Raw genomic sequence first — 19,108 nt, forward strand, 5'->3', positions numbered from 1 at the left:
CAGTCATCGAGTCCATTTCCATTACCCCACTACGCCATCACCAGATAAGGCGAAGATAAGGCCGACCCCCTCACAGCCGTCAGATGGATACTCCCCCCATTCCAACGGCCTCAATCCTTCCCTTCAGATAATCCTCCAAACGTTGATAAAATATCTCCCTCATTTTCCAACATAACTCCAACCTAGTTTTGATCTAGCTCCTCCACCACTCCCATACCACACTACACTGCACACCTCCGTCACACGTTAGCCATGGCCGCTACCACAACCGCCGCCGCCACATCCTCCTTCATCGGGACCCGCATCCCCGACGTGTACTCCAACTCAGGCCGAGTCCAGGCCCGGTTCGGATTTGGAGCCAAGAAGGCTGCCCCCAAGAAGAAGCAGGCCGCTTTCACCGAGCGCCCGCTCTGGTTCCCCGGCGCCAAGGCTCCCGAGTGGCTCGACGGCAGCTTGGTCGGTGACTACGGCTTCGACCCCTTCGGTTTGGGCAAACCCGCCGAGTACTTGCAGTACGACTACGATGGTTTGGATCAGAACCTCGCCAAGAATTTGGCGGGAGATGTCATCGGTACCCGTACTGAAACTTCTGACGTGTCATCCACACCGTTCCAGCCTTACTCCGAAGTCTTCGGGCTTCAGAGGTTCCGTGAGTGCGAGCTCATCCACGGCCGCTGGGCCATGCTCGCCACCCTCGGTGCCCTTGCAGTCGAATCACTCACCGGAATCACATGGCAAGATGCCGGAAAGGTAAGCCCTCAAATTACATTTCGTTAGTAGTCGTATACTCGTATATATACCACAGAAAATAATTACTAAAAAAACTATTCGTTAGTATGAATGTTGTTAGCTCAAAGCTAGTAATTACTCTAGTATAGTCAAGGTAGAAACCCTAACCGGTTGTTCGAAACTTCGAATGATGAGGCTGTCAAAATTAGCCAGAAATTGTATGTGCTTCGATACCATTAGAACATTTCACATGCGTGCGAATAGTAGATGCTTTTTTTTTTTCAAGTGTTGTAGGTTTAGCTCAAGTCACTCAAATTTTGGGTTCATATTTTTAGGTGGAGTTGATCGAAGGATCGTCTTACTTGGGACAGCCGCTTCCATTTTCACTGACCACATTGATCTGGATCGAGGTTTTGGTGATCGGGTACATTGAGTTCCAGAGGAACGCTGAGCTCGACACAGAGAAGAGATTGTACCCGGGAGGCAAGTTCTTCGACCCATTGGGATTGGCTGCTGACCCGGAGAAGAAGGCCACACTTCAACTGGCGGAGATCAAGCATGCACGTCTGGCCATGGTTGGATTCCTTGGATTTGCTGTGCAGGCAGCTGTCACCGGTAAAGGTCCGCTTAACAACTGGGCTACTCATTTGAGTGACCCGCTCCACACCACCATCATCGACGCCTTCTCCTCTTGAGCATTGTGTGCTGTTGTCGAGTTAATTAGCTGAATCATGAGTTGTACTGGTACTGCTTATCTTGTAAAGATTATGAAATGCGATGTGATGAAATGGGATTACTACTACTTGTTAAGTGACTAAATGGACTAAATGTTAATGTCTCATAGACTCGTTACTAGTGGTAATTTTTCTTATGATGATGTCTTTAATGTAGCTAAGTTCATACAGAAGCTTCTCTAATGTTAATGCCTAATCTTCTACCCAAAATCCAGAGCTCATTGTTAACCTTTGGAACAGCAATTTAGAGGGTTAGCTGCCCCCAACATAGAAAGAAGATTACAAATGAATGTACATACAAATCCTCGATCAACAAGTATTGTTAATCCACGTGCATTATAAGATAAAAACAAAGTAGATGTTAAATTGCTGTTGATAATAATGAGATAATATTCATAATATACAGACGTCCAAAATGATTATAAACAGATAAAATTGGTTTACAAATGCATCCATCATATTAGTAACAAGACTCAAAACACAGCACAAATGGCATTGGCTTGATAACGAAGCAAAGGCAGAAAGGTAAATAAATACGCTCCATGGCTCCCATGCTATTCTTCCGGCTTTTTGTGTGTTTTCTTAACTGGCTTTAGTATAAGAATAGTCGATCAAAAGCCCAAAAAGTATCGGGTTAGAGAGAACACGCAGCCCGATTGCATGCACACAAAGGTGTTCGATCATATGCCTCTGCTAAACTGAACACCATCTTGCATTAGTGATACAAATGCTTCGATTCCGCTGAGTATGTAACCCTGGAACATGTGGAGTTTGACCTACAAGTTCTTCACGGCTGGGGTAGTAGGTCTCTATATTTCAGATGAAATAGCCACTGTTGTTCCTGTGATCCTATATCGTCAAATACCTATCGACAAACTCTTAGGGGTTCATCTACATTCAATCCCCGAAGATACAAGTTCATGCCAGCTGGTTGGTATCTCACGAGACGATCGTATGCTAATTACTTTCGTTTTCGATGATTGTTTGTTTATTAAGTCTGATTATGATCTTGTTTGCTTCATTAGTCTGATTATGATCTTGTTTGCAGATAGACTGTGTTTGGCTAGATAGATTGTGTATTGACGATTAATTAGCAGTTTTCGCTTACTGTGTATAGATTGTAGTCTTCAGGTATCGTCTCCTCCCTACATTTCGTGAGTACCATTTTCTTATTTATGGTGAGATACATATACTGAGAACTTTGATTTTTTATTTTTTATTTCTTTGGGTTCATTTTGCAGCTCACCAAGTAATTTCTTGGAGCATCGAGTTCCGGAGGGACATTGCTGGGTTGAGCCGTTGAGGAAGACAATCTTAGCAACTGTGAGGATTCAAGATCACTTTACCTAGCTAGAGTAGGGATGTCTGCTAATTTTTTCTTTAGGATCGAAAGATAGTTTAATATTATATATAGTCTTCCCCTTATGAACCATTGATGCAGTACGTTGTTGTTGCCAAAGAAGTGAAAACCCACTCAAACTAGGAATTTGGCATTTCATTCAGAAGTTACATTTAACTTTTATCTACTTGATGAACAAGCTGCATGCTCAGTAGGGACTTAATAGCATGACATGAATCAGATTTGCAGGGTATATATATATATATATATAGTAACTTGCAACTGTGGCGAGCTTGAGACCTTCAATATATTTGTCACTCCGCTAACTTAAGCTATTCTTCGCAGATTCCTCAGGGTTTAATTCAAGGAAAGTGAAATATATCGTGTGTCCTGCTCAGAGAGTAGGTGCCGTACGTTCAAATTTAAATGGTTCAGAATGTTACGGCAGGACAAATTTTTGATCCTTTGTACGTAGTTGCACATCACTCTTGGAAACAATCTTTTGTGAAATAAAACATTTCTTCTTTCTGGTTCCTCTTATTTCCGCCATTTTGCGATAGCAACACACTTTTTATTGCATTGTTGTTTTTCAACAATATTCAATCAAGCAAGCACACGCTGCAAGTTCTTGATCAGGCTCAAACACATAGCAGATGATCAACAGTTTGTCTTAGTCTCATTTTGGTTCTATATCCAGCTGTTTGATATCATCATCAATGGCGTAAGAAATAAGAGACTTAATAGTTCGTGTTAAACTATCGCTGCGAGGATGGATATATATTCAACTAGTGATTTAAGAAATTGATTCCCAACTCATTGTTTCTGTCAAACCATGTTCTTACTGTGGCCACTTACAGAGTTACAGGTTATTTGAAGCTATAATTTCTGCTGTAATGTGAAATGTCTTACCTTGTATCCAAATCAAGAGCTCATTCTTTGTGGTTGTAGCTCTTGGTTTACGTTCGTCTACGTTTACCACATTGCATTTAGAGAGAAATTGAGAGGACGAAAGAAATAAGGTACTATGCTAGTTGGATTGGATATACAGCCAACCAAGAATCACAGGTTGGCCATTAACTAGCTACTTCCCTGCACTAAGCGAATAGAAAATGAAGAAAGTGAAAGCATACCCATGCAGTACTATGAAAATGAGAACCCTTTGGGGTTTCTTTTTCTTGGTCTTGGTCATTTCTCTGAAAGGATGCTTTCGTGCGCTTTGGCACTTTCTTGGAGATTCGTCAATTCAATCATCTCACTGTTCTTCTATTTTCACCAAGAGCATATATATAAGCACGACCAAGGAAGTGAAGGATTTTCACTTCAGCAGTCAATTTTCCATTCACTATGTGTTCCTTCACCCAAAAGTAAATAAATTATAATTTAGATAACTACAATAATTCACACCAGACCGATAAATCAACACATGAATGTTAAAATCTTTTTACTCAATTTGATTGGAAACCATCATACGATTAAACTTTTAGATCTTTGCTCTTTACCATCGTAAGGAAAGAAAATGTTTCACGACTAAAATGTCATCATACCTTGGAAATATGGCTCATTGTAAGTTTACATCGGCTCATATCAGAAATAGAAAAACCAATAAACACAGCAAAGTTTTAACTTCTTCCAAACAAAAATCAATAATTTGACATGGTTGAGTGTGGAGACAAAATGAGAAATCATAAAGTCCGGCTCAATCCGTAAAATCATCAGGAAAAGAACTAAAAATTCATCCACTCACGAGTTTACCTTGTAATCTCTAACAGATTTTCTCTTCTGAAAAGATAAAATTCAAAATGGTAAAATATAAAAGAGAGAGTCCACACTCCTCAAGATTAAGGAAAATATATGTAAACGTACAAACTCTTTTATTTCTATATATCTGATAGTGTGAATAAAAAATTAATTGTTTACAAATTTTGTTAATTAATAAAAATCACTTTTTTATAAAAAAAAATCAATGTAAACAAATATTGTTTGCTTAGCTGATTGTATCAAACAAACAAACAAATGATTATGAGACCACTAACTTTCATAATTACTGTTCATTTGTTTGATGTGATTGATTTAGCAAATGATTTTTATTTCAATTTTTATTTTACAAAAATGATTTTAATTAATTGTTTAAATTTTTAAATAATTAATATTATAAAATCACACTACTCAAAATATAAAAATAAGAGTGTACGACGATATGAACACAACTATTTTCCTAAAAATAATTAGTATTCTCTCTTGTTAAAGCAAAAAAAATACGTAGAGGGCCTGCCTGCCCTCTTCGTTTGCCAACTCTCGCTGTAACCGCCGGTAAAGATCACAACAACCCATCGATTACCACTGTCTTCCTCTTCACAATTCTTTTACGTGCATTGTTACACCCCCACATTTCTTTTTCTTCTTTCTGTGTTTGTTTCAGGTTTGTTTTCTTGAAATTCTGATCCTACGTCATTTCTGGGTTCGTTTTGGTTTTCCCAATTCGTATAACAACGTGGTGGATCTTGGTGGTGTGTAGGGAGAAAGAGTCAAGAACTGTAGAGGAAGAAAAAAAAATGGGAAGGTTGTTTCTGCTGTCTCTTGAAGGACATGTCTATAGCTGCAAGCACTGCAGAACCCATCTTGCTCTTGCTGATGACATTCTCTCTAGGGTAATGAATTCTCATTCTCTGATGCTTTTTTTCGGTATTGGTTCTTGTGTTGAATGTGTGTAGTGAATAGTGATTGTTGTGATCTATGTGTCGCATACTTGCATTTGATGTGAATCATGTAATTGTGGGATTAGATTGTTTGCATGAAAAGTTGGTTTTAGTGGGTTTGTTTTTTTATGGCTATATAAAGAAAGAAACTGACTTAAGTGACTTTAGTGTTGATTTGTATAAAGATATTGAGGGAGGCATTGTTTTAGATTACCATTGATTCAGGTTAGGGTGGTGAAATCTTGGTTGATTCTGTGGGTTCATTGCCTTGACTGCATTGTAGGATTTCATTTCCAAATTATGTTACTTGCTGGTCAGAATTAACTTTGGAATCTTGTTAAAATCTTTTCTCTATTGCTTAGTTACCATAGAATGTAATTACCCAATCACACTATGAGAATTAATTTGCTGGGGGATAGTGGGTTATCTGTAGTTCACGCTAAAAGTTGGTCCAAAGGTTCTCTTGATCACTTTTTCCTATTTTAATTGTTGAGTTCTGACTGATATATGACCTGGTTTCAATGTTCACTAAAATAGTAAAACTAGATTGACATGTTTGCTTTAGAAATAATAAAATACTAAAACTAGATCAACATGTTGGCTTTGGAAATAATAAGATGAATTCTTCTCAAAAGTTAGTCATTCTCGATCTTTCGGAAACTTCAGAGGTTATGTTTGTGTTAGCTTCTTACCTGTTGATTTTCCTGCTTGATGTCAATTCGACTCTGCTTAATTGTAATTAGTCAGAGTTCTGATCACCCCCACCACAAACACTCACACACACAGGTTATTTCTCTCAGTATTTCAAATAATTTCATTTTCATGTTACATTTCTCTAATTCTTGCTCGTGGTCCTTGTTATTATTCTGAATGTTCAATGCTTGATATGAGCAATGACAGAAATATTTTCTAACACTGATTTTCCTTTGTTCCAGTCGTTTCACTGCAGGCATGGAAGGGCTTATCTTTTTGATAATGTGTGAGTATTGAATGAAATCTGAGCATGCCTTATATCTACCTGTTTTCTTTGATTAAGTCATGAATTGTGGTTCTTCTCATTCAGAGACTAATGGAACGACTTTGAAGCTGTGATGTAAAATGTTGCTACTTAGGCCAAATAGAAATCCCTCCCGCATTAAAATTTTGAGTTTTTAACTCTTGAGTACCAAAAAGAGAAATAGCACGAAATTATGTCACTGTCATTGTACCAGTTCATCGTATGAGCTTTTTCCATTTAGATATTACTGGTTTACTTCCTGGCTCTCCCATGAAGATGCAGCTGAGCCATGTACTGTTTGTCTCTGTCACATTTTCATTTACTTTCATCCTCTGGCAGGCTTTTGCATAAAATATACTCATACAGCTTGCCTATTTGAATGCATCCACTAACCTTTTGCTTGTCCAACGTATGGCAGTGTAAATGTCACTGATGGAGAGAAAGAAGAGCGGATCATGATAACAGGACTGCATACTGTTGTTGACATCTTCTGTGTTTCATGTGGCTCAATTGTGGGCTGGAAATATGTATGATGATCCAATTGAATATTTAATTTGTTGTATCAGACCCAAACAGAAAAGAATAATCTATAATACTGTAGTTCTTATTACCAGAGGTGATTGTACTGAACTTTTGCAATTTGGTTATCTTTTCAGGAGGCTGCTCATGAGAAAAGCCAGAAGTACAAGGAAGGGAAATTTATCCTTGAGAGGTAAGATAAAATAAATAAATATGGTATAAGGGATTGAATTTGTATGTTCTTGGAATGAATTGTTTTTGTTGTTGAACAGATTCAAGATTCTGGGTCCTGATGGAAGTCACTACTTGATAGCCCCGGAAGCTCAGTTTGGTGGAAGTGATGTTGAGGAGGCTTGATTTATCATTCGTTAACAAATTGCACAATAATAATGTATATTCTTTAGGACACTATGCTATCTAGATGGGATTCTTCTTATTCCATTGGTAGACGTGATGACATTCTTTGCAATTGTTGTATAAATTGTTGTAGAACATGGCAATTTTCGATTTAGTAGTTGGTCATCCATATATCGGGAAGAGCTCCGTTTCTGATATTCTGCTGCATCTTCTGCATTTTTTTTTTCTGTTTTTCTTTTTCACTTTGGCATGTTAAAATTATGCTTAGACTGTTAGACATGCTTACTTTGGTTCAAGCTCCCACAGATTTTTAACTGATGCAGGCAGCATTTCTATCTGCGTATGCTGATATGCAGGGAACGCATATGAAGTTAATCATTCTCTGAAATGCAGAGATTATATAGAGCCTTGGCCTGTTATCTCACATGCTGACTCTTTACTGCTGTTCACATTGGAGGTGAGTCAATCTCATCTAATGCGAACATAATTCTCAATTCTTAAAGTCCACCTTATGAACTGATTTTTCAATTCTGCTTATAAATGTAAAAGGGATCAATATTGCAAAATTGCAGTAGTGCTTATAGAAAAGAGATGGATTGCAATTGAGCATTAAAAGCTTGGCTGCTAGAGTCACGTATCCATGGTCTCAGGAGTATGAACATGGTATAACCCGTATAATAGAACAGAGCAGAACTTTTATTTTTATTTTTATTTTAAAAGAGGATCAAAGGGTAAACGAAAATAGAACAAAACTTCAGCCAAGGTAAAGTAGTCTGTTGTAGGAGAAATTATTATGTATACCCCGGGCACACTGCTAAGATGGTGTCCCGGCTAATCACATTTGACATTTGGTGTTTTTTGCACATCACCCATATTAGTTAACGCCCAAATTAACGATATTGAGGTCTGTTTAAAGGTGGGAAAGATGAACCCAGGTCTCTTCCTGATTCAAATCAGATCAAGAAGGAACATATATCATTCATCAATTCTCATAAGTCTCAGATCTATTATCATCGTAATAAACCAGTATAAAAGATAATCATCAACCAACCTCTCAGTCTGTTAAGAATTCCTCTTAATTTTCCTCCGATCAGCAAGACTCCTTAATTCAATTTACGCAGATGGCTTCAAGTGTTCTACCTAGAATGAAGCTAGGGGTCGTATAGTGACTTCAATCATTAATTTTTTTTTCTCATTCCATATCTTATTTGAATGTTCAGTTTTGTATTTAATGGGCATCAAACATTGCTTTTAATTTCTTTGTTAGCTCTAATGATCCGGTCTCAATATCCATGATTATGAGATATGGGTTGTTTGCAATACATGGGTCTTTAGGTGAGAATCGTGAGTATATCTTTCACTTTTAGTGGAGTGAAAAATTCATGCTAGATGGATGATGAAGGAGAACAACCCAGTATACATAATGGGTCACAAGTTTGGGATCAGATCTGGGTGTGAAGATGAAGAACAACCATTGCAGAATGTAGAATGCATAATTCGTAATACAAAAAGACGGAGTTAGCACCCCCATAGACAACTCAGCTTTGTGTTGCATGTGTCCGTTTTTAAATGGTCCAAGATACCATCTCAGCAATGTGGCCGGTACATACAATAATTTCTCGTGTAGTAGCCGCATTCCTTCTGATTGACGCCATCTTGGATATGTAAACTATCTCATATGGCCAAATGCCCATATCTGCCAAGATGCCAAGCTGCAAATGATAATTCTTTCTTCAAAAAAAAAAAAACAAATGGAAATAAGATGATATTATCGTGTTAACACCAAAATCCAACTTTTTTCTTAAATTAATTTTGCTTTACAAGTACCTCAGCTGGAAGGGACGAGCGTTGGAGCATAAGCCAACGTTCACCAAATATATGGTATGTCACGCTACCTCCCATCTTAACTCGATTTCATTAATGGCCGAAAGTTGTCATTTCTTTTCTTCTTTGATTTTGATGTTGTAACTTTTGTAGTCTCATATGGTAACATGATACTTCATTTTGCACAAAGGAAGATCGATGATCTACTTGCAAATTATCATGGATCAAAGTCATCAAACACACAGCTAGTACGTACATGTTAAAAAGAAGTGAGGATGTGGACATGCAGGTTCTTCTGGTTTTGTCTAATGTTTTGTGGGGAGTGATTGGAATAAGATTCCAGCCATCCCTACCTCAGTCACCGATTTCATATCTCTGAAAGTGGATTTGTTTTGCTTGTGCTACTTCTTTCAGAGTTAAAAATAGCTAGTATGGCAATAATGTATTCCAAAGGCCAACTCCGGTGACCCTTTTGGTTATAATACTGATACACAAAGGAACATGGTATGATACTTTAGAGTTTATATTTCAAAGTAAAGGCATTTAAGGTTCCTCTTTAGTCTTTACACATGAGGTGGGGGGAAGAGTACAACACGAAAAGAAAAGAGAGATCGCAGTGGCAGCAGCAAGCTCGGCATATATATAGTCTGCGAGTTTGAGGTTCCATGCACGCACCCATCTCTCTCATATACCCAATGCAATCTGTGTTTGAAGAGAAAAACGAAATGTCCAACAGCAATGGGAGTCTCCAGTCACACCGCATCGGCTATACCTTCGCTCCCAAGAAAGAACTGACTGTCATCACACATTCACACCGTCGCTGATCAGCCATGCTCAACAAAACGGAATCGATATGGTCGCTGTCGATTCTAGCAAGCCCCTAACTGAACAGGGCCCCTTCGACTGCATCATGCACAAGCTCTACGACGACCAATGGAATCAAGAGTTGAAGGAGCTCTCCTCTCTCTATCCCCACACCATCATCCTCGACCCGCCCGAATGCATTGCCCGCCTCCACAACCGAGTATTCATGCTCGACGTCATCAACAATGTGAATGCGCCCCAGGCGGAGTACGTCGGCATCCCCAAGCAGCTCCTCGTCCACGATTCAGCCGAGTTGGAATCTGATGATCTAGGGCTGAAGTTTCCGGTGATTGCCAAGCCGTTGCTGGACAATGGCAGTGACAAGTCGCACCAAATGTGTATATTTTTCAGCTCCGAGGGTTTGAAGAAGGTCGAAACCCCTATTCTACTGCAGGAGTTTGTCAACCACGGAGGGATCATCTTCAAGGTGTATGTCATTGGAGATTACACTGAGTGTGTCAAGCGCCAGTCGCTGCCCGATATCTCCGACGAGCAGCTCACCAAAATGGCCGCAGATGTGATGCCTTTCTCGCAGATTTCTAATGAAGAAATTGACATTGAGGGTGTTGAGATGCCGCCACCTGGGTTAGTCGAGGAGCTGGCCAAGGCCATAAGGGATGGCCTAAAACTCAATTTCTTCAACTTTGATATTATCAGGGATATCAAGAACATACACAACTATTATGTTATTGACATCAATTACCTCCCTGGTTATGCAAAACTCCACAACTTCGAGCACCCTTTAGTAGACTTTTTCTTAGCTGTACTTTCCAAGAAGTCGTCTCAGTCTCAGTCTCAGCTTGAACAAGGAGAGGAAGCTAATCCAGAATGAAGATCGATATCGATCCCGGCCAGGTAGCTAGAGTCGTGGGGGTCTGTTTTCAAGCCGACACATGCATCCCTCTTACTGCCGGTCGGTTTTAATTTGTATTTGTAATTGACGTCAAATTAAAATTTAAACATAATTATGTGAACTGGGTGGAAATTGAAAGAACAATATGCGTGTGTTTTCTCAATACAAGCTTGATTTGTTGGGTCTATATCTAAAGTTAGGAGATGAACACTGGATCTCCTTTTCATTGAAACAAGGTGCATCTCTTTTTATTGAATGAAAATCATTGAGCTGCCAACCTGACCCTAATTGAAATGTCTGAAGAAACTGTGATTAATTTGTGCAAAAAGAGCGCTGCGCGCATGGTCTAAATTTAACGTTTAGAATGCACTTCCGCCTCTGGCTTATAAATCCATCGTTGAAACCTTAGCAATTAGGGTTCATGCTATGGAATCTAGGTACGTACGCGCAATATTCTTATTTGATTCCTTCCCGAAGAAGATGGAACTTCCTCCACGGTTTCATAAGTTGCCATAAGAGTGACAAGACGTCTGAGTATTGTTGCATTATTGAGTCTGTAATTATATTGTCTTGCTTCGATCTTCCGTCTTCGATAATCAAGTTGCTAATATAGACTCATCTTGGTATGATCCATCCATTTCATTGGTCAAACGTTCCTCACATGCAGATCGATCAACTTAAGTAGATGTAATTAATCTAAATTAAAACAAAACATGTACGTAGACTTCTAGATCGAGGGAGTACTAGGCTCACAGCCTCACCTAGTTGCACTCACTTGCGTATATATGACCCACGTACTCAGTTTTTTGATAGATACTAAAAAAACTGAGTACGTAATTTCTCATTGTTTTTTAACAGTAAAGTTACCAATACGACAATACCCAAAAAATAAAACTGTTTGTAGATGTATTTTGTTCCTTCTGTACCCCTAGTAATGTACGTATGCATGTCTCATGCATTGCTTTTCCACAATGACTGTTGTGGTATCACTAGCACCTTCAAGATGGTTCGTACGCGTGTTCCTCACATTACCGACACTAGTAGAAAGCCAGAAATAACTAGAGAAATGATACAAATATTGAAGGCCGGCCCAGTTATTGAATTAGGCATGAGTGCATGCATGGAGAGAGATATAATTAAGGAGTGTTCTATGAAACATCTAATACGTCCGGTTGTTTTTCGATCTTTACATATAGACGCTTGATTAATGATTGCCTTTAAATCTATTTGGTTCAAGGCCGGCAAGAACCAGGTACGTATCAGTTTCTTGAGTCATTAAATAAACTGATAATCTAGTTTAAGCCTGCCCATCTGTGAACTTTTTCTTCAGTTTCTTGAGTTATTAAATGTATTCTTGATGAGTTAATCATCAAGCTTAAACTAGATTATCAGTTTCTTGAGTCTAAAGCGGATCTAGAAAATTTTCACAGCTAAAGCAATTAAATATTTACAAATAATAGTAAAAGTCACTTAGAAAATGTCAATTCAATAAGGGAAAAAGAAAATTAAGACGGTACATGCATCAATCAATTGCACTTCATGTATATACGGGTTTTTCCGTCTTCTAGCATTTGAATTAAATTATCAAATTAAAATTCAAAAAAAAATCAAACAATGATCTTAAACAACAAATAATATTCTCTTAACTCTATCAAATCCACTTGTAATAGCGCTCAAAAAGCATGAATAATATTAACCCCTAGAGTCAAGGGTTTGTTTCCTTTGAAACGACCTCATTTAATCTCTCATTAATTATAAAATGAGGATCTTAAATGACATCATTTTGAGTTGTATGTGATCAAAAAAATATTAAAACTGACTCCTGCCGGTCTTCTTCCCCATATCTTGCCCATTTTACATGGCAGATCTGCAGCCAAACCTATATAAACCAAGGTAAATAACAGAACTCAGCCTAGGCACTTACCTAATCTGGCCTGTATGTGAATCCGCCCCTGGTCTAAAGCCATCGCTCTCTGAACCTTTGTGTATTGATTTATATTTTAATTTTGCTCATCTTCGTCAAAACACCAGATCGACTGTTCTTATCTTAATTAATTTATTGTGTTTGTTTTAAAATTTCTTTCATAGTGCTGCACATGATTTATAATTTTTGATGGCAGAACTACGTGATTGATACTTTAAGAAGAGCTCGATCAGTGCATGCAGCGTAGAAGCTCACTTTGGCAATATGGTTCCATACAGTCAGGAATATATTGGTATACCGGTAGATATTATTTGTGATCTGATTTGATTATGTAATTTGGTATAAATTCAGGTGGAAAATTATGCATCTAAAATCCCCCCAAAAAAAAATCTAATCATCAAGTTTTCATGATGATCATCCCACCTGTAATTATATATCTGTTGTTATTAATATCTGCATGCCTAGCCAGAGAGAATTGCTTCATGTGCTGTGGACCTCTGTGTTGTATACATCCTTGGCTTCCTATCTCTTATATATTCTCTCGGTCCAGTGATTACTTGTGTTTCATCTTGCAAAATTCTATTCCCTAACGGTGACAGGAACTGGGTCCTAAAGCACGAAGGAGTATGTGACTCGAACACTCGGCGTGACATATGACCTACTACAAAGATAATTTTGAGACCAAGATTTCTTTGGTCCTGTTTATAAAGACAATTTTTTTTGGAATATCATTATTGAAACCAAACCAAAAATCAATGTTATCCCGGTCGTATGCAAATTTCTTACTTTCATGTATTCAATCATCCAGCCTTTACATTGAAAGTTTGTAGATTCATTCGAGAGTAAATGTAGTCTGCTAATTCTTATAAACAAATGTTTACCAATACTAATATCTTAATGAGCAATTATTTTGTGTACCCGCCACATTACGTAACACTATCATGTGGTGTACTCAACTAATCATATTATGCTATGATATAATTAACATACACGCGGTGAATAAAAAATTATTTACATATAATAATCAATTAGAAACAATTACAGTAAAAAATGGACCAATAATATTAAGCGATACGCCACATGTGATATGTGTCGAGTACATATAATAATTTATCTATTTGAGAGTAAAAAATCGAATACTTATTAATGACTGTTGTTAAAATATACGATGTCAAACTTTGGTATGACCCATCTCCAAGCGATATTTTTCACACATGTACCGGAGTATTTTACAGCATAAGCCCCACTTACAACATAACATGATTCCAATTTCCACTTGACTAATTCTATTACGTGGACTCTCTCCTTTGTATTCATATTCGTATAAGGAAGTAAGGAACCATACCTGAACCAATGGGCCATCACCCTTGTGTTACTAGCCAATCAAAACCAAAGCTGGCCAAATTTGAATTACACGGTTTCCAAGGGAGTTGAGGCCCGGCCAATGGCAGTCCCTCCTCCTCCCCCTTTTAGGCTGTTTCCGACCAAAAAAGCAGAGCCCTCCGATGAGAGGAAGGGGAGTAGATAATCTCGAGGAATGGCCTCCACGTTCAAAATCTCCCATGAAGCATTTTTTATACGACAAACTTTTAATTAAAATTCCTCTCCAAACGACAAGTCAACTGGTCAAAGAAGCGCCCAGGCATGTGCGCTGTTTTGAATCTCATTTCCAGAATCAGGCCGGTGGTATCACTTAATTACGATATTACCATTATGCCACAAAATTAATCAGTCTGCTTCGAATTTGATCAACTTCTTCTTGGTTCTTCATGCAAGGTGGCATTCGATGTGTGTGTTTGGGATTTGAAAATGTTATCTGTGAGGTTTCTGAGGTTGCAAGCCATCAAGTATTGTAACTTGTATGGAAGTTTCAATCTTTAATGTATTTGTCAAGTTATCGAAAAAAATGTATTTGTCAAGGAGTATGATCAACATAAATGTAGAAAGGGTCATATGATGCACTTGTTTATCATCAACTAGTAATGTGTAGCTATTAATTTGATCAGTTTCCGTTTTAAAATCTAATTTTGAAGACAATTAAGGTCTTTTCAATAAGGTATTTGAATGTGTATACAATACCTAATGTCACAATATGGTTAGTAGCTAGATCTTTATTGATTGATAATGAGCTAATTAACATGTTAAAATATGTGTGATTAGTGTGAACTCTTGTAAATAACACAACTATAACATATGAGTCATTGTTGTCGTTTATACTATCATTTACAAAGTCTTGAGTTAAAATGGTTTACAATTACACATTTACACATTGTATTGATATGATTGGTATTATCCTACACAATGAATTGGTGTTATCTTCAAAGCTTAATTGATTAAATGAAAAATGAGATAATAGAATTGGGCATTAACATTTTAATTATTGTCAACTTATATATATATATATATTTGAGAACGTTTCTATTATAAGTTTTTATACATGTTTTGAAATTTACATTTTTTAAATAAATAATACACTACGAACATCAAAAACTAGAATGACATTCATACTTATCGATAAAGACATTAATTTTGGTCGTAATGAGCTCATACGAACCAATATTTCACTAGTTGAACACACAAATTCAACTCTCATACGCATGCACCTAGCAACAAAACCTTTCACATGCATATCATGAACTTCACGTCCAAAAATTGTCATCACAAAGCCAACCATTGCTTACAAAATACAAACTTGCCACAAATGATTAACAAAGGGCCACGTCTAGAACACAACGAATGGCATTCTCGTGATTATCGTCCCATCTCCACCCTTGTCTTCAAAATTTCCATATCGATCAAACATTTAAAGCCCTCTGCTTCTCAACTCAATGAACTCATCAGTCATTTTGTTTTCAAAATCTATGAATGCTTCCAAAAGCTGAGACGGTGTTCTTTGGTCCGCCCATTTTTGTCACACCAATCACTCTTCTTAATACTACAAAACCCAGCACCTGGAATCCACGCCTCCTCTGTCTCCTCCATAACCAAACAAAGCTAGCTTCACTCTTCTTCTACCTCTCTCGGTGTTGATTGCTTTGCTTTGCTTGTACTGACTGGGCTGAAATGGAGAGAAGCTTCGGGAAGGTTGTCAATGCCAACGACAGAGACGAAGAGCTTGCTCTGTTTCTGGAGATGCGGCGCCGCGACAAGGTCAAGGAGAAAAATGGCAACTTTCTGCTCCTTCCGACCAAGACCGCCGGCGACGAGTTTGATGCTGCTCCTCCGCTAGGTACGACGGCGTTATGGGTCGTTTAAAGCTGAAGTCTTTAGTTTACTTCAGTTGGGTTTGTTTTGGTGTCTGTTTTTTTTTGTTCGTAATGGGTTTGTGTTGTTGATCAGAGTATGATAAGGCGATGTACAAGATTAATGGGTCGGCGGCGCCGGAGCGGAGGAGTAGAGTCGATGAGTTTTTGAACTCGGAGAATGAGAGATCGGAGTACGATTGGTGAGTCAGTGAATCTTTGATTTTTGTGGTTTGTGATTTTGAGCTGATTAGGAGGCATTGTGTAGTGGAGTAATGACGGGTTGGATTTATGAGGGAACTTGTTTGTGTTAAGATGAGTTGCCAAATTGGGTGTTGTTTTGTGGTAGAGATCTGAACTTTTGACTCATGTTAGGAGTAACTGGTTTCTTAGGATCATTTCATTGGTTGAGGTTCAATTCTTGTTCAAATTGTGTAGTTTGTGGTATGAAATCTATAGTGCAATGTCAAGTGGTAAGTTGTGTTGGATTTATGATAAACTTTTGTATGTTATGCAGGCTAATTACTCCACCTGCTACCCCACTGTTTCCGTCTTTGGAGATGGAACCCCAAAAAACTTTGGTTAGTCAGATTGAGGAACCTAATGCACGCGATTCCGCTCCAAAATCTAGGGTAAGAACTCTGGCTAACCAATGCATTATTATAGACATTGTTGAATTTGCGATATATGATCTGCAGCCTTCCTACATTTGATTCACCTGAGTGGTAGTAGCGTTATTCTGTCGTGCGTTTACTTCAATTTCTCTCCAGCGTTTACATCAGAGTTCTTGGACTTATATTTTGTCTCAGCTTTTTGTTATTTACATTGGGAGTTGAGTTAACATATCAAGTCATATTTTGTTAAATGGCGGTGCAGCTAGCAAACACTGCAAAGATGGAAACTGCTTCAGACATCAAAGTAGCATCTAAGCAGTCAGCATTGCCATCACGACCGAATTCTTCCAGTAATAGTAACAGGAGACCCTCACCATCAAGAGGGCCAACAGCTGCCCCGCGTAGATCTGCAACACCAACTGGACGGTCCACATTACCTTCATCAACCAAGCCATCAAGATCCTCCACTCCCAATTCACGAACCACCTTACCATCTGTCAAGCCAGTGGCTCCTCCAGTGAGGTCCTCAACTCCTTCTAGACCCACTGTGCGTTCTTCTACACCAACTGGCAGAGCTTCTGTCCCGGCTTCTAAGACAACATCAAGATCGGCAACACCAACCCGGCTGCCAAGTTCATCAAGTACACCTACACCATCTGCTCCTCCTGGCCGATCTTCAGTATCAAAGTCTGCTCCTCCAAGTTCAAAAAATTCTGTGCCATCACGGGGAAGTTCTCCAACAGTGAAATCAAGGTCCTTGAAATCCTCAGATATGCCTGCTATCTCACTCGATGCTCCACCAAATTTGAGAACCACTTTGCCACAAAGACCTACTTCAGCCTCCAGGGCTCGTCCTGGGGCATCGAGTGTTAGATCATCTTCTGCTGGAGCTGTTTCTAATGGAAAACCTAGACAGCAATCATGTTCACCTTCTAGAGGAAGGGCTGCACATAGCAATGCCACTAATGGGTATGCTCGTCAAGTCACAAGTAAATCATCATCCAATGACAGTGATGATGTAAACCCTGTACTTATGGGGACTCAAAGTGTTGAGAGAGTAGTGAACCAGAGGAAACTGGCACCACCGAAGCAATTTGACCATTCTACTCAGAAGAATCCTGATGGCAAGTCTTCGTCCTCTGACAGCTTAGGCTTTGGAAGAACACTTTCGAAGAAATCCTTCGATATGGCCATGAGACACATGGTATGCATCACTTTGCTTATTAAACACCCCTGGTTTTTCTCAATGCATTATCACTTAATTAGGACTAGTTACTTGCTTGAGTTACCATAATGGATTATAAGATAACATCCCCATTGTTTTGGACATTGAAACCTTTCATACCATTCAATGTTATACAACGTAATTAGTGGGATCAATGAGATTTACTACTTTGAAATATTACAATGTTAAATGGCAATTGTTCCTGTGTCATTTTAATTCCACTGCTTGTTTCTATAGAAGCAGTATATAGTTTAATTTTGAACTTTGCTTCTGCAGGATATAAGGCGAAGCGTCCAAGATAACTTGCATCCTGTTTTGACAAAAGTTCCAGCTTCCTCGGTTTACAGTGTCCGAACAAGACCAACAAAAAGCAAGACTACTAATGCTACGGATTCTCCTCTTGCCACATGCAGCAATGCTAGCTCCGAACCAAGTGTCAACAATATTTCTGCATACTTTGAAGGGTGTGAAATTGAAGACATTGATCATGAAAGTGAAAAAGGCAACTCCTCTCCTGCATTCGAGCAAGGCAGGTGACCATTGGTCTTGGGTCATTGGTTTGCATCTGTTGTCATTCTCCTGCCATTGTTATTTTACAAAGTTGCCTACTCTACGCGGTAGTTAAGCTCAGCTCATCTCTGAAAGGAGCTGATGGTAGAAGGCAAGCTAAACTACTGTAAATTTTAAAGAACTAAGTCCAAGAGTGCATGTCTTTTCTGGACCTGCCTAAGTGGAACAAAAAATCAGGTACATTCAATCAGTGAGCTACTTGTTAGCAGTGATTGTTTGTATTAGATCTCAGTTAATGGAAATTGAAGGGCTCCCTCAGCTTTTACACATGCTTTGCTTCTCTGCTCATATGTGGTATTTGAGTCGTGTCTAGGTAACTCTTACTGTTGCTTATGCATTTTAACATGAGATAACCAAAATAAGATTAGATTGAAAGAATTCTTGTTCCCTTTCACAATTTACTTGTTTCTGTTAGTCTTGCCAACTCCATTTTCAGAAATGTAGAGATATCTCCCAACCAAAAAAATTGCATAGCCAGATTTCCTCCTTCAATAACCCACTTTTGAATGAAGCAGAAGAGACAAGACAAAAGAGCCAAAACCTAAGTAGCACGGACACGGACACGGAGTCCGTATTGGACACGATTCGATACATAGACACGGCATATAGAATTTTTTTTGG

General features: G+C 38.6%; 3 protein-coding genes and 1 pseudogene across 4 annotated transcripts; all 4 read left to right on the forward strand.

Annotated features, from left to right (window-relative positions):
* Positions 1-181: 181 nt before the first annotated feature.
* LOC126799105 (chlorophyll a-b binding protein CP29.2, chloroplastic) lies at positions 182-1,601 on the forward strand. The gene is made up of 2 exons (XM_050526226.1): positions 182-750; positions 1,065-1,601. Exons 1-2 carry the CDS (start codon positions 253-255, stop codon positions 1,422-1,424), a joined length of 858 nt encoding a protein of 285 aa, XP_050382183.1. The 5' UTR covers positions 182-252; the 3' UTR covers positions 1,425-1,601.
* A 624-nt stretch (positions 1,602-2,225) lies between these two features.
* LOC126796736 (inositol-tetrakisphosphate 1-kinase 1-like) lies at positions 2,226-10,957 on the forward strand (annotated as a pseudogene).
* LOC126799003 (protein yippee-like) lies at positions 5,355-7,421 on the forward strand. The gene is made up of 5 exons (XM_050526107.1): positions 5,355-5,450; positions 6,434-6,477; positions 6,914-7,022; positions 7,152-7,207; positions 7,287-7,421. Exons 1-5 carry the CDS (start codon positions 5,355-5,357, stop codon positions 7,369-7,371), a joined length of 390 nt encoding a protein of 129 aa, XP_050382064.1. The 3' UTR covers positions 7,372-7,421.
* A 4,737-nt stretch (positions 10,958-15,694) lies between the features above and the next one.
* LOC126798903 (uncharacterized) lies at positions 15,695-18,754 on the forward strand. Of its 2 annotated transcripts, XM_050525987.1 has the most exons (6): positions 15,695-16,065; positions 16,176-16,281; positions 16,596-16,710; positions 16,955-17,020; positions 17,066-17,896; positions 18,194-18,754. In XM_050525987.1, the coding sequence occupies exons 1-6, from the start codon at positions 15,900-15,902 to the stop codon at positions 18,452-18,454; spliced, it is 1,545 nt and encodes a 514-aa protein (XP_050381944.1). In that variant the 5' UTR covers positions 15,695-15,899; the 3' UTR covers positions 18,455-18,754. The 2 variants fall into 2 exon arrangements, with proteins under 2 accessions (XP_050381944.1, XP_050381943.1); XM_050525986.1 differs by having other exon boundaries at positions 16,955-17,896.
* Positions 18,755-19,108: the final 354 nt, after the last annotated feature.

Source organism: Argentina anserina, chromosome 6 (assembly GCF_933775445.1).
Source record: "Argentina anserina chromosome 6, drPotAnse1.1, whole genome shotgun sequence".
Taxonomy (NCBI): Eukaryota; Viridiplantae; Streptophyta; class Magnoliopsida; order Rosales; family Rosaceae; genus Argentina; species Argentina anserina.